The 16,501-nt window shown below is 37.9% G+C and overlaps 1 protein-coding gene across 1 annotated transcript in view; it reads right to left on the bottom strand.

Moving 5' to 3' along the window:
- NBEAL1 (neurobeachin like 1) overlaps window positions 1-16,501 on the bottom strand; it is a 67,115-nt gene that overhangs the window by 36,338 nt on the left and 14,276 nt on the right. The window contains exons 8-18 of the mRNA XM_059820570.1: window positions 15,435-15,741; window positions 14,365-14,471; window positions 10,847-10,933; window positions 9,331-9,414; window positions 7,724-7,822; window positions 7,039-7,619; window positions 4,261-4,393; window positions 3,539-3,658; window positions 1,989-2,292; window positions 973-1,058; window positions 441-530 (exon numbers count right to left, since the gene is read on the bottom strand). Of these exons, the coding sequence (XP_059676553.1) occupies window positions 441-530; window positions 973-1,058; window positions 1,989-2,292; window positions 3,539-3,658; window positions 4,261-4,393; window positions 7,039-7,619; window positions 7,724-7,822; window positions 9,331-9,414; window positions 10,847-10,933; window positions 14,365-14,471; window positions 15,435-15,741 (1,998 nt within the window). The remainder of the gene's footprint in view (window positions 1-440; window positions 531-972; window positions 1,059-1,988; window positions 2,293-3,538; window positions 3,659-4,260; window positions 4,394-7,038; window positions 7,620-7,723; window positions 7,823-9,330; window positions 9,415-10,846; window positions 10,934-14,364; window positions 14,472-15,434; window positions 15,742-16,501) is intronic.

Genomic DNA, 16,501 nt, shown 5'->3' with positions numbered 1-16,501 from the left:
AGATAGTCATATTAAAAAAAGTATTATTGAATTGAAAACTAACACAGCAAAACTCACAAGTGTTAACTTAACCCTACTAATCTTAATCTAATTCAGAGTTTAAGACTGCAAGAAAACCATGACAGAACCCCCTAGAGATGATAAAATGGTTTCAATACACAACATGCATTGAACAGATTATGAAGAGTAGTCAGCTACCACAAAATATCTTAATGCATTATTTATGACGTTAAGAACAGTAGTCCTTGTAAATTCTCAATAAATGCAATGCGATACTACTCCAGCTACAGCATTGACTCATTAATTCTCATTACAAAAACATGCTGTATCTGCTAAATGTCATTTGCATTATGATAACTTCCAGCATTCCAAAACTTAGGTGAATGTATACAATCACTGTCATATTTAGGTCAGGTTCTGCTTCTTCAGTATGCATTTACCTTGATGTCCCAGTTCACTACTTGATTTCCAGTTAGTCTTCCATGTAAAAGATTTGCAGACAGGTCAAGACAAATTGGGTTTCTGCAGGCCTGTTAAAAAAAAAAAATGAAGAGGCTACAACATCATTTAGGAAACAAGTTACAGATCCTTGAACACATAAGATTTCTGAATGATGCATAATATGTCTCAGGAAGATAGTGCTATTGTGTTGATATTAAAGTATTTAAACAATTTGGAACCCCTGGAACATCATATATCTGTATCTTAGATTTGACATTCACAATTGTACAAGATAATTCTGTCCTTCTGCCAAACAAGAACAAAACCTACTATCTCTGCACAAGACTGCAGTTTAAGAAAGCTCTCACTGCTCCTTATCTTCCCATAATAACCACAGTGTAAAGAGCCATAAAAAAGCGTGCTTACCTGTGCTATGAAACAGCAATAGCAAAGCAAAAAAAACCACCTCGAACATATTCTGAAATTACTGCATACTGTGTAATCAAAGAAAAATTATGTATTGTTTCATACCTTTGGTGTATAATGAAGAAGCACCTTACTGGGGAGATCTGCTACTTCAGCCTCCTGGGAATTCCATGGAGTTAAACAGTTTGGACCTATTAATAAAAAAATATATAAATATGTCATTTTATATATAACTTATAACATATATATTTAAAAGTCCACCGGATATTAATGTTGAGCTTCACAAATTTTATACTACTATACTTCATTGCAACAACAAATAGGACAGTCTGAACCATACCTGTTTGAGACATGCTTTGAAGTAATCTCTGTGAGTTTAATAATTCATTCTATAGGGTCTGCTTAAAAAGAAATACATTCTTGATAAAAAGCTAAATTATACAAAGAGGGGGTTTTTTATACATTCAAACAGCTCTAATGTTTCTGTCTTTACAAATACCCCCTCATATTTGTCACCAATCTCTCCATCATCAAGCCTGAGTGTCCAGAAAATGAGTAGTCTTCAAGATAGTTTTGTTTAGTAATACAAAATATTTCCTTTAAATGATGGAAGTGTTTTTATGCTAATTTCTAACAACCTCAAGTCATTATGGAACTTAATACCTTAACACCTTGAACTGTAAGACATAGCTTAGAGTATTTTTTTTTTAAACGACCCCTTAATTATTAATTGATTCTTGTGGGAAAATCCTCAAGCATAAATCACCTTTAACTGGCCTACCAAAACAAGGGCAATACTTTAACGAGTCTCAACTGTAGGCAACCAATAACAAAAATTAAGAACTTACAAGTGAAAATACTACCTAACATTTTGATTTTGGCAGCTCAGTACATATGATAAATAGATGTGCTTATCCAAATGTAACATTTTAAAACTTCATAATATACTTATCACTCAATTTTAAGCTTATTTATTATAAGACCCTCTCACTTACATCAGCTCTGCAATTCTTCTGGATTGTAACTTCTTCATTATGTGTCTGTGTAAAGCAAAGTTCAGTGGGGTCTTGTCCATAACTCATCCCTTTTATTCCGCTAAAACCAGTATAATCACCACTTACCTGCTAAATATAGTGCTTTCACCTGAGGAGGTTGCAGCGCTTCATGAAAGATGATAACTGATCCAAGTTGGCCCTCCAAAGATGTTGGACATCCCCATTCACTGTCCTGAGTCCCTGCTGAGATCATCTTGGTGATGAGCTCTGGTTTTCCAAGCATCCCACCCCAACTTCCTGTAGAAAGAATGCCCCCAAGTGATGTCCGATGGGGCATAATAGGGGAGGAAAAAGGTGGATCTGGTATCTGAGATGGAGGAGGAGTTGTTGTTCTTTGACCAGCTGAACCAATGCAGCAAGAAGTAAAAGACTGGAGAATCACACATGGAAGAAAGAAAACAAAATACATACTGTAAATCTAACCTCCTTTTTTCACAGTTTACAAAATAAATCTGAAGACTATCTCTGGCAAACTTGAACTAAATAAATTAAATCAAGAGCAACAAGTTCTGGCATGCCCTGGAAAAGAAGCAATCCAGCACAGCAGGTCAAAAAAAAAAAAGAGCAAATGCCTTCTACAACAGCAGAGAGTGCCCTTTCTCCAATTAAGAGCAATTTGATCACCTCAACTGTTCTGTGACCTCTGGGAGGAGCAAAGCCAGGAAGGATGGCGCTCCAGATACCCTGGTAAACATTCCTCTTTTGGATTATATTCCAAAATACTAGCCCAGCATGTCTGCTACTGTACATTTCTCATATCAGTTATTCCACTCAAACAGACGCTCTCATGGGAAGCTTACCTGCCCTGCTTTTAGCTACCTTGATGTTCAGAGTGCTGATTCAGAGTTTTAATCCAGAGTTTTATCTTGCAATGGAAATTACATTTAGTCTCATTTTTTAAGTGTTATGCTGATTTTACTATGACTGTGTCCAATTTAAATGTTTGTTCAACTTATTTAACAAATATCAAATTAGGATTCACATAAGAGGGAAGAATGTTCAGTGTTATAGCCCAGTTTAAATTGGATTTGTTCCACAAAAAGAATGGACAATGTTTACAAAAGAAAACTAAACATGGCATACACTCATTTTGATGGCTAGTGTGTTTTTTCACAATGTGTGCACACATTCTAAATAGATTAACTACATGTCAACTGCTTACCCAACTAATAAAGCAGGTATAAGATTAGCATACTAAGGTAACATACAGAAAATACAAGTAAAAAGTTACTGCTGAAAACAACAGGGAATATTCCTCATTATGTACTGTCACAGCAATCCTACTGGCAGAGGCGTGATTTATTATGACTTACCATAAATTATGGCAGTATGTTCAGGTAGTTATGTTGGGGAAAACCCTACAGTCTAATCAAGGTAATCTGGTTCTTTTTTGTTTTGTTTTTAAACTGAGATGACTAAACAAGCACTAATTAATGGTTAGTTATACTCCAAATTGATACTCTGGACACCACCCGAAGTTGAACAGAAGCTTATTAGCAATAGGCTAAGCTATCTTAGACTCTTAAACAATTTCCAAATTTAAAAAAGCCAACTATGTTCTCATTGTTCTAAGAGAGCTCATCAGGACAGGGGTATGACTCAGAAGGAGAACTTACTTCATTCATGGCAGGGAATCGAAGTGGGGCAGAGACCTTCTGCTGTCCATTGACGTAGATGTACACAAGGCTCTGACCAAAGGGCCTCTTTCCAGGCATGTGAACAATAGTTACGTTGTGCTGGTTAAGAAATATAAAATAATGAAGTCATTATTAAAAAACAGGGAAATGACTGTATGGAAATATTTAACTTCATCTCTACTAATCTAGTGAGGAAACCACTTAAGAAAATAAATCCAAAGCATCAACAAGAAGACCACCTATCAGCTGCTTCCATTTTAAAGTACTTTATGTGTAAACAGGTTTTTGAAGGGAAAGATATACAGCTCTTTCATGATAATGCACATCAGTCCTTAAGTATGGGAATAGAAAAGGGCAAGGCAGAAACACAGTAGCACATTTCATTCATTCACATAGTACCACAGCCACCTATGCTTATTATAATTTAATATTAAAAAAATGCATGTTAAAATCTCTAAGCACAATGCTGTAACCAGCTTATCAATAACAAATGCCTAATAACATAGGCATAATTTAGCTCAATCAACCACTAATCTACATGGAAATTGCTTGCATTATTTGAGATTAGCTCTGTTCTTATGCAATGAATTATTTAAATATGATAAAATAGACCATTTGTAAAACAACCAAAAAAATGAACTTTGACTTTTGAGCTAACAGTAACTATCCTAAACAAAGCGTTTTTCAGTATCAAATCTTACCCAGAGAGAGTCAAAAAAACAATGGTCAGGCAGCATCACTGTTGCATATTCCCTCTTCGTGCAAACTGCAACCACCAATACACCAGAGTATGTAATAAATGCTTCAAAACCCATACCACTTCCTGTAAAAAAGCTACAGAAAAAGACAAGAAAACACAATCAGGATTTACTTAAAACTATTGGAAATCACCTAACAGTACATTCATTAAGGAGAGAATCAACTTAAGCCATTTGTCACTGGTCCAACATTTACTATTTGACTAGCTATTACTCTTGTTCCACAAAAAAACAAGAGGAAGAACTGTCTCAAGGAAGGGATCCCAAGGCACAGGACATGGCCAAAAGGCAATCCAGAAAGAATCAGAGTTGTAGAATCATTTGGGTTGGAAAGCACCTTTAAGCCTGAGTCCAACTGTAAACCCAACACTGCCAAATCCACCACTAAACCATGTCCCTAGGCACCTCATCCGCCCGTCTTTTAAATACCTCCAGGGATGATGACTCAAACACTTCCCTGGGCAGCCTGTTCCAATGTCTGACAACCCTTTCAGTGAAGAAACTTTTCCTAATATCCAGCCTAAACCTCACCTGGTGCAACTTGAGGCCATTTCCTCTTGTCCCATCACTTGTTACTTGGGAAAAAGAGACCAGCAACCACCTCACTACAACCTCATTTCAGGTAGTTGTAGAGAGCAATGAGGTCTCCCCTCAGCCTCCTCTTCTCCAGACTGAACAACCCCAGCTCCCTCAGCCACTCCTCATAAGACTTGTGCTCCAGACCCCTCACCAGCTTTGTCGCCCCTCTCTGGACACACTCCAGCACCTCCATGTCCTTCTTGTAGTGAGGGGCCCAAAACTGAACACAGGATTCAAGGTGCAGCCTCACCAGCACAGAGTACAGGGGGACAATCACTTCCCTGCTCCTGCTGGCCACACTATTTCTGATACAGGCCAGGATGCTATTGGCCTTCTTGGCCACCTGGGCACACTGCTGGCTCATATTCAGCTGGCTGTCAACCAACACACCCCCCCACCCCTCACCCCCCGGTCCTTTTCCACCAGGCAGCTTTCCAGACACTCTTCCCCAACCATATTGCATTGCATGAGGTTGTTGTGACCCAAATGCAGGACCCGGCACTTAGACTTCTTGAATCTCATACAGTTGGCCTTGGCCCATCGATTCAGCCTATCTAGATCCCTCTTGTAGAGTCCTCCTACTCAAGCTCTCAAAGCAGCTTGTAGCCATCCAACTTTTACATGAAAACATAACCTCTGTCCCAAGAAGTGGGACTGTTATGATATCCCGCCCACTGTAGTCTCTGGAAGCTACAATACTGTAATAAAGAAGAGACTGGCCTGCAACCTGTGCTGTTTTCTGTCAATTAAATTGTGTCCATCACAAATAAAGCTGCCAATACTGCATGCAGATTTGTGACATTACTGTTATAGTTAGTAGATACATTTTCTCCGCTTCCCTTGTTTTATATCATAGCACTGTATAGAGATTTAATTTATTTTAAAGACCAAAACAGCACATGGAATAGGTCTTCTAGAAAATGCAGAAAGTTCGATCTTTAATTTTATAGACAAATCTGCATTAAGACTGTTTGATGAGACAATAAGTGTCATCCATGATTTTCTTATCCATGATTATCTATCAGCAAGAACCTTACCTTAGTGCAACATGTAAGTGTAGTCATTGTTATATATCTTATTTCACTCATATAATGAAGAAAATCATCTGTAAGCAGCTATCTATAAGCAAGCCCTGGAAGCACAGGTTTGCCTTGAAAAAACTTTCATTTTTTAAACGCACTTGAATACAAAAAATTATATCTAAATTGAGAACTGCTATCAAAACCTGCCGCACACCCTTAGGCACCACTATTCCAGGCGGACGCATTAACTACTGTACTATCAAATATCTGCATCTATCAATATAAAACACAAATACACAGAGAGCATGAGTATTATAGACAATCTCAATAGACGTAAGCTGTCTTACAATTAAACACTGTAAAACATAGCAGCTAGATCAATTTTAAATTATTTTAATTCAGTTGAGTGCTTAACATTTCAAGCTGAAAATGGAATTTTAAACATTTCCTTTTTTATATTAATTTCAATACATTACTGTTTTAGCTTCCCAAAACTAGAATAGTATCTTCAAAATTGTACATAAAATGATAGAAAATCAGTCAGTTATTGGTGTAATAGCATCACATTGAAATCCAACTGCAGCTTTTTTACTTGGTAATGCAATTCCACCCCAGTTTTCTAGAACTACAGTCTACTTAAGATCTTTAGTTGGACACACTGACGAACACTGGAAACAGTGTTGCGGCAGTTCATCAGGTGGCACCCTTCATCAGGGTCCTTTTCATTGTGCTCTCATATAGAAAACAGATTACCTTTAGAGGAAACAGTGGGAAGGCTGTTCTGTTTTGGGGTGGGGGTTTTTTTAGGGTTTTTTGTTTGTTTGTTTGTTTTGGGGAGGGGGTGTTATTTTGTTCATTTGTTTAAGCTATGAACCTTAACACAACTTGGGAGTTATGGATACTGAAACTGTAGACAAGAAAGCATTAATTATAACTGAGAAACTGCATGCTTATTTCTGTAACCCAGCCTGGCTCTGGTGCCAGATGAAACTGCTCCCTTTCACAAACTAAGCACTATATATTGCATTCTATGAAGATAAGCACATGTCATAGGGTACCATATGCCACAGGGAACAGATGACCTAGATTTGTGCTGCTGAAGTAGTTATAGTAACTATACCTATAGAGTTGCTTCCTCTTGCCGCTTTTGCTAGTTGTGCTAGGGTCCGCCCGGTCCTGGTCAAGGCAGAGCCAAGCGTTGAAAGAAAATGCAGAGCCCGGCCACTTATGAATTGATGGAACAGCAATTCCGGCCATGCTGTGGTACAAGTTGAAATACTGCAAGGCACTAGCCATGCCCTGCTTCCGGGCCATTGCTAGAATGGCTCGCATCACTGGAACAACGTAAGGGTGAGCTTGTTTTGGTTCCTCAGTCCTCAGGAGCCGTATTAGTTGAAGCAGTTCTTCTGAGCCCATTGACTGGCTCCCCAAAGAGCCCAGAAGGGCAATCAGGTTCTCTGCACAAGTACAATGGAGCACGGAGTGAGAATTTAGTGTCTCGATGATACGGATGACCATGTTCGCATTGACACATGTGGCACGACTCTGTCTGTTAATACAGCAGATTCGCCTCAACCAATTTGAGATGAAAATCTGCAGGTCATGTGATTCTAGTTCTGGAAGCCACTGGATAAGCAGCAATAAGGGCTGGACATTACTAATGCCTAGTATCCCAACAGCCATGTGGTCACCTTCAACAGCCTGAAAAACAGCACAGAACTCAGACGTGAAATACAGTAAAACAGGGCTAGAAGTACTGTTAAAAATATGTAAGCATTTTAACATTCAAAGCAAGCACATCTCACCATATTCATGAGTTCTTCCAGCAATTCCCGTGAGGGTTGACCCAGTGATTTTAGTACCTCATATATGTGTGCATAACCAATCCTCTCCTTGAAGACCTCCTGAGGATAGAAATCCCAGTCTCACTAACAAATAAAATGGACAAAAATTGCCCGTCTGCTGCAGCAGGTTTAATTTAACACAATATTAGACACACAATAATTAGAATGCAAGTATAATGTTTTACAGGCTAGAAATCTCTTTTTGATAGTATGTCCATTGTGCTAGCTCTAGCACGCTGCAGATGAGAAGGATCTCACTGCAACATGCTGATAAATAAAAGACCAAAATTATATTTTAATAGTTACCTATACAAGAATATAATTGCTTTGGTATAATGAAAATGTTAATTCTATCACAAAATACTAATAGCTTCACTCTTTAATGCAAACTGTAGCATAAAATGAAGTGATCACATTGAGAATTAGAAGTATTCAGATATTTATTTTTGAGACAAAGATTTTCCTAGACCAGCTTGATTAAATCACCCATCCTAGACACTTCAAAAAGTTAGAAACGTGTTCCAAGGAAGTTTTTCTGAAAAATAGTTGATTTTACATGAAAAAAAAAATCAAGCAGCAAAATCCAAATTTCAGCATCCATTTATAGTTTAGTTAGTAAACAGCCAACACATCATACAGAATGGATACTCTTCTCCTGCCTGTATTCCACACTGAAATTAAGACTTTTTTTTAAGGATCAATCTGTCAACAGAAGCGAGGTGAATGCTTAAGTAAATATGGAAAGAAAAAATACATATGTTGCAGTGGAAGTACAATTGGAAACTTTACTGACCCTTTGTGAATCAAAGCCAGTCCCCACCTCCAGCATACAACTCTTCCCAGGCTTTCCAGAGCCAGTGGAGTAATAAGCTCCTTCAGAGGATTATTCAGAGTGCTTAACTGATGCTGTCATTTCTCACTCAGACTGTACAGCAAGTAGCAACCAAATCATACGACTCCCACTCTTCCTTTAGCCTCCACTGTGCAGCCACATCCCTTTCCCTGTGCCAAGACTAGGGAATCATTCAACCATGGGGTTAATCTCATGAACTCAGCATTCTAAGAATAAATACACTGTTTTTCTCTGGGCTTAGTTTCCAGTCAGGTTCACAAACTAACCACAATATATCCATTTATCAAACCACAAGAATTATTACAAAGGTAGGGCAGGGGAACAGCAAGACCACCATTTGGACAGTGATACTGTACTGGGTTAGTTTAAAGCCATGATAAAACTGTAACACAAACTCCTGCCTGAAAATTCCTGCAAATATCCATTAATTCTACTCCACATATTAATGGGACAAGTAATGATGTACTTCCTTTACAAAGGTTCCAACTGCCATTAACACTCTGATCTTCCAGTTTTGATAGAAAGATGGCTCAGTGTCCAGCCACTAGACACATATAAAGGGATGCTAATCAGCTGTTCCTATCTGGCAGGAATGCGTGACCACAATCTGCTCATCTTCATTAGCAAGATTCATCAAGACATGGTGACAAAAGCACTAACTGGAAACAAGATCAAGAAGCCTACTGCAAACAAACCTCTGCATATATAGTGTTACCTTAGCAGCTGGAGACTTGTGCATTACTGCTGTGAGGGCTTGAATGGTTGATACTGCCAAACAGTCTAGGTGCCCCTGAAACACCTGAAAGTAGCAGGTACAGAAGTTATATACAAACACACAAAGGGAGTTCAGCTCCAAAATCTATACTGTGCCCTCCTGCCAGGAGGGAAACCAAGAGTTTTCTAACATGCTTCAAAAACCGTCTCCCCACCAATCAAGATTTCATAACCCCACAGCCTATGAGGAATTACATAACAGTAGACAACTAGCCACATACTTCAAGAGGAGAGAAGCATTCACAACACACATTGCACTTCAAATATTCTGATGGACAAACAGGTTTTCCTCATGCGGCTAATGGACGACCTCAGGAGGGAGGGAGGAAAACAAATTAGGAAACCTCTTGCAGTTGTGTGTGTGTGCTGCTGGACAATTAGGCACTTGAAGTTTCTTTTCCATCCAAGTCCCTACATGCCAATGCAACACACACACACACAAATTATAAGAGATGTCACACCAGCACAGTAAGGTGGCTGCCTCACCCATAGCCTCGTCATGTTGATCAACATCTTTTTTTCCAATTTCAGTAATCTTTTGAGGGTTTTTTTTTTCTATCATTCTTGTTTATATTGATATTTCTATGGTGGTTTTAAGGACAAAAATGTTGGAGTACTATTTTGCATCCATCAGTAACCTGATTAGCAAAACTGTGCAAACAAACATACTCTGTTTTGTCATGTCTGAAATAATATGCATATCAGACCTATGTTGAAAATGAAATGTCAAGAATCAGAAGATGGTGTTAGATGTGAAGAAACATTTACATGCGGTTAGAGTATCCCACTGAGTTTCCAAAGAAGCCAAAGCTATTAGTTAGAATTACAATTTGTAGATTACCATACCTTGTATTTAGCATTTCTTTACATTTTTAATCAGAACAAATCATTCTACTATAATACAACAACAATTTGCATTTGAAACTTTCCACAATATTTTGGGAAAATTAAAGCAACAGGCTCTTCCTACCTCCCTGATTCAGCCTGTCCATTGTTTTGTGAACATCTGTTCTTGATGACAAGCAAAGAATCAGGACATCAAATACAACCATTGAGATTCACAAACAAGGCCCCAGAATCCAAAACACCACAGTGCTGAGACAAAGAAGCAAAAAAGAGGAAAGGGAGGGGAAAAAAAAAAAAATCACCACCAGGTTGATAGAATTTATCTGGATTCCATTCATGTACTTCACCTTTTCCTTAAAAGAAGCATAAGTGAGGCTCAATCTATGGCACATATCTGCAATTTGAAGCAGATGAATAAAACTGAGGTCGAATTCAATCTGTTATTCAGAAAAATTATTTTCCAGAGACAGGAAATACTGATGTGTGCAGCACCACAAGTTCATCTTGCTGCAGCAGGCTTAAAGAGGATGGTTAAGGTGAAGCACAAGAATTAATTTTCCTGTGATTGTGTCTTGACTCCAATTGAAGCAAAATGCAGGTTAGGTAGGTACCTGGTCCTCATTCATTTCTGTCAGTAATTTGTTGGCAAGGTCTTTCTCACTCTTGTCTGCCACTTTATTGTTAGCATTTAAAAACAGCTGTTAGAAACAGAGACAAGAATAATGGAAACAATTGCATTAGATGGTTACCTACAGCCAAACCTGTGGAGGCTGCCTTGGATTTGTGTTTCCCATACAAAAAAAATAAAAAAAAGATCTCACACCAGTGAGACACAATCCTCCATTAATGTTAGTCTCCTGTTAATTCTTACAATACTGAAGTTCACAAGGTATTTTTGCTAAATAGTAATCGCTTTTTTTCCGCCCCCAGAATTAAGTGAAAATATGTAATCGCTGAGACAAGGAAACAGATCTGTCTGGAATTTATACTGGTCACTGGCTTAGCAACTGTGATTTCATTTACAATATGCAACATGACAGGAGGTTCTCAAAAATTTACTTCTAAGAAAAAGACAACAGTAGGGCATTAGCAAAGAAATGGATACAGATGTTTCACCATTTTCCACTTATGTTTCATCCTAATTGAAGGCTGAAGATACCTAGACGGAATATTTTAATCTCCAAACAGCAACACCAGCAAAATTTCTGGGGCACATAGTCTTTAGGACAGGAAGAAGGGTAAAATACCTCTGCCATCATCCTAAGAATCAGACAGGTTGTAAATAGGTTTAAATCAAACATACACCTATACTACATCTTCAGCTAAGAAACTGCTCTGTGTATAGTAGCTAGATTCCCAGTCAGTTCCTGAATTTGCAAGTTTAAAGCTCACCCAAATACCTTCATAATCAATTGCAGCCACTTTGTGTGCAAAGTTTAGCTGTAACCTAATCAGGACTAAAATTTATCTTCTTCTGGTTTTAGGTTCTATTGAGGTGTTAATAAAAAATCCCTGATCAAAATGTTTTAAAAGTCCCCTAGAAAAAAGAAAAGGAATACCACTTTCCTTTAGTGGCTAAAAACTAAGCATTTGTCATTTTTTTTCCTCATAAATTTTGGTCCATTATCTGCTAGGTAGTTTCTCTGAAGGGGAACAACCTGAGAAATCAAATTCCATAAATTAGGGCAAACAGAAGGACAACACTTTGACTTACATAGGTGTGAAAGCACACAGTTTAGAAACACAAGTCATTTTGAAAGGTACATCACAGTCAAGAGCACTTAACACTGCAGAGTAACTATAATATGCCTCAGAGGGTTGTAACATTAGTAAGTGGAAATAAGAACACTGAACAGAAGCAAATGCAGACATGCAAAAAAAACCATCAAATTTTCATATGGGTTACTTAAATTCTGATAATACATGTAAAATGGAAACATAGATTTTTATTACACTGTACATGTGGGTTTAATTCTTTTATTTAAAAGCTGTTCAGAAAATCATTTTTTTTAACCAGGCATACTGCTAGAAGTCATTGTGTTTTGCTTAAAGTCTGATGTCTAAGAGAGTTTAATAGTTGAGAAAAAGATTCAGGACCAACAAAGCAGCTTGTTAAATGACTCTCACTATAGAATAAGCACCTCCTGATACCTCTAAAGTACAGTCCCTTTCTTCAGATGTCACAGGCAAAAAGCAACATTCAGATTAAAACTTAACCGGGCAGTTTTGAAAAGCTTTTGTGCAGATGTCTAACCCTAGAGCATAGTTAAGGGAAGACAGTTTACCCGTAAGCCTTAAAACCAGCAAATATGAAAAAAGATTTAAATTTTAAAAGATTGTTGAACTGCAAATGACTAGGAAGTATGACTAGAAGTATGGCCTTGAATACCCCAAGTTCTCTGGGGTATCTATAGCAGAAATAGTGGTATGGATTTTCTTTACCCCTCCTTTCCATGAAGTTTCTTGTACTTCAAATTTGCTGAGATCCAATAGCTTCCTGAGTTTCGTATATGTGTATGGACTCTCCCACTACCTACAGAGCTGCAGAACTGCATTTTACACAGCTTGCTGGTGAATCCAATAGCAAGATTTTCATAGGTAAAGAAAAAAGATCTAGAAATAGGGTCTCCACCCCCAGCTAATAAGGAGAAACACTAATTCCACAGCTGAATTAATCATTGCTATTAGGCTTTGAAAAAGAACGGAGATACAGTGTATTGGAAAATACAAATATACAACACCTTCACCAGCCTCCACCATCTCCCCACTTCTCATCCTTGGGGGTATTTTGACTGTGAAAGGTTAAAAAACCCCACTATGTATCAAACTGGCAGCACTGATAGCCAATCTTATCACAGTAATATGTAAGACTGTATCACAGGAAAAAACCCTTAAAAGAGCTCATCTTATGACATACGTACAGGCAGAATAAAAATAAAAGGAACAAGCTGCAAAAATAGAGTAGCTGTTCCTGCTTTCTTAAATTCCACCACTTGTTTATATGAGAGCAGGAACATAGCTAGAGTCTCCATGAACAGGTAAACATCACACTGCTTGATGATTTAACTAAAAAAGAAATTTCTCATAGAGTACAAGGTCATTACGAAAATAGGCACAGATTCCCAAACAGAAGAAGAGAATGAAAAGGTCAAACAATGTATTTTCAGGAGGAGATAAAAAAACTACAAACACTACTCAAAACACTTCAAGTCAGTTGGCATTCTGCCACTGATTATAGCTACAGTTAAGACATAATCCAAACATTTATTTTTAATATATCACTGCACTGAAATGTGTTCTAATCTAAAATCTAAATGGATTTGAATCAAATTGCATGCTGTAGCTAGCATTAAATTATCTAGCATTAGAAAGCTCAAAATAGCTATGCCACCAAGATACCACAAAGAGAAATAAAATATTCCACAGAGTTACGTCGTATCTATGTTGTTCTTCACAGGGAAAAATGGAATCTACAAAGCAATCAGTGGAAGACACTAGCTTGCAAATTATGATCACCTGGGATTGAGATGAAAACACAACATCTATGTTAACACTAAATCCTAGGTAGAACAACAATCAAAGAACATTTGTAACAGCTTGAGCTCATGTTTTATGTCAGCTACACAAGACTCAAGTATTTTGAAACACCTACAAAGGCACACTAGCAAGGTTTTTTTAAATGGAAAAATATGCCTCTGAAATTAGAATTCAGACCTCCATCTGGCAGCAGTTGTAAGTGACTTCCTAGCAATCCAGTGACAGAATATAAAAAAAAGGAAGGTGGGGTGGAGTGGGGATTGATTCCAGTAACAACCTTAATAGATTTTAGAGACTGAGCAAGGTCTGTAAAGGTATTTTGTCCAGGACTCAAAATAAGCATTCATTGCTTTAACTACAAGACAGACAAGAAACACCTCTACTTCATTTGGAATAAAAAAGATTTTAGAGCAACTTGGATCTTTCAGATCTTTCATGGCATTAGTGGCTCTAACCAACCCAAAGTTTTACTCCCAGTATGTAGACACTATAAAATTGCATCTAATTCAAAAGGAAGATATAAAGGTAATTAATATACCTGCAATATTACAAGACAGGTTTTGTTAAAAAATGCTGATAAGGGAAAATTTACCTTGCAGTTCTGCAACAGTCGAATGAGATGCTCAAAGCAGTTACTGTTAAGGAAAATTGCCTGCAGAACAGGCCTATCTGTGCAGTCTAACATGGCTGTGATGGTATCTATAAAAATTAAAACAGAACTGGCATCAAAGACAAAACACTTCCCAAATCCATTAAGCATTTTTTCTGCACATTACATAATAAACATGGGGAAAAATTATACAACAAACTATGCTGTGAGTTCTTTGATCAAGAATGATGTGCGTTTTAAGCACAGAGCACTAGGCTTAAAGCTAAATATTTTGATGCTGTAAAAATTATCACGTAACCTACTACATCTGGAGAAAAATTCTGCTACTGAATATCTTTGATTGCTTTGGGGCTCTGTTTAAAGTCATTGCCATTTGTGAGTACACAAGCAGTATGCTTTTTACTTAAAGCACACAAACACTTGCTTCCTCATCAAGCAATTACTCTGTATTCTACTGCAGCTTTGTATTGCAAGCAGTTTTCATCACCTCAGTACTACTCCTCAGTTTTCTTGGAAGTTTGGGAAAAGAAATACCTTTATTTATCTTTCCCATTCTGAACATCAAAAAGGAAAAAACTCCAAATCCTGAATTCTTATCCAATGACTTAAAACCAACTGTTTCAGACCATCACCTCTGGCCTATGTACAATATGCCATTTGAAAAGTGAACTATCACAAAACAGGCACCACATGGGTATTTTATTACAGGCCCATATTACTTTACAATTAAGGTGCTGATGAGTGTCAGCTGTTGCCTAGCTGAAGTTTGTTTTTTTTTTTTAATGGAGACTGGCAGTCAGTGAACCTTGACACTTTGGTTAAATGGTAGCAATCTGATAATGGTTTCTTCTGGTTTTGTTGTAGTGAATGATTAAACAAGAATACATCTAAAGTAATGTCAATGAAGCAATGTTTGAAGTTTTTCAATTGCTTAGCCAAGTGAACATTTTTTGGTAGAACACTCAGTTGTATTACTATCACAGTTCAATCACTACTTGCTTCGGAGTTATTATCAAGAGATATTTAAAGGAACTGCACAATTGGGTACTCACTCAGCATTTGGATCTGTAGTGCTATGAACCTGCTCTCCCACTTCCTGCATCGCCTTGGATTAGGTAAAACTGAATGGTCTGAATTAAGCAACTTGAAATAGTTCTCCAATATTGTACTTGTCTCCACTTGCCGTTGGTCTGAACTGCTGGTTAGAAGGATATGGACAACTTCTGTCAGGCACTTGAGAGTCAGCTCTGCCTTCCTGCTCACTTCCTCAGGGTTCCTGTCATCCCAGTTGTCACAGTCTGCTAAAACACGCATCAAGACTTCCATGGTGGCAGGAGATACTGCTTGAAGAGCATTCCTCTGAAACCCATGGGGGAAAAAGTGATTAAGGAAAAAATAATAAATAAATACACAAAATCAAACCTCTTCAAACCAGCAGTTTCTACCTGAGTTATCTGAATCATGCAACGTGCACTATCATATCTGTTAATGCCCTGTAATTGTTAAATAAATATGAAACATTGTACTTGGATTATATTGATAGCTACAGATGAAACGAATCCCATCTTGTTCACTTAACTAGGCTTTCTTTTTCAAAGAGAATGCTTATAGGGAAAAGGAAATATAATTTAAATGCATGTTACAAAATTCTTATAAGGTAGCCTTGATAAACTGCTAATTCCAGGTAAACCTTCCCTTGAATTTTCATTTTAGATCATGAGATCCATGATACTTTAAAATTTTTGAAAAGAACTTAATAATTAGCAAACATTTGTCTGGGTCCTGAGTGCATTTCCCTCATCTCTCTTCCTGGGGGTCTGACTGCATAGGATCAGGGCCACCTTAAAACTGGGGCAGGAGCCCAGCCTCATAGAGAGCTTTGAGAATCCTTGTCAGAGACTCCCTGTCTTCTCTAGGGAGCTGCATTCAAGCTGCAGCTCTCAACCTTTTACCTGCCTGAGCTACACTGCAGCCATGCCCGTGCCTGGCCATGTTCTATCTTGAACCTGACCCACAGACTTGACTGCCTGGCTTGACCTTAGACCTGCCTCATCACTATGGATGGGCCTGGCAACCACTGGACTCTTGACTGACCGTAGTTACCATCACTAGACAAAAT

This window comes from Gavia stellata, chromosome 8, assembly GCF_030936135.1.
Source record: "Gavia stellata isolate bGavSte3 chromosome 8, bGavSte3.hap2, whole genome shotgun sequence".
In the NCBI taxonomy this organism is placed as follows: Eukaryota; Metazoa; Chordata; class Aves; order Gaviiformes; family Gaviidae; genus Gavia; species Gavia stellata.
The sequence above is the reverse complement of the archived record's forward strand: the minus strand, read 5'-3'. Positions and strand labels throughout refer to the sequence as shown.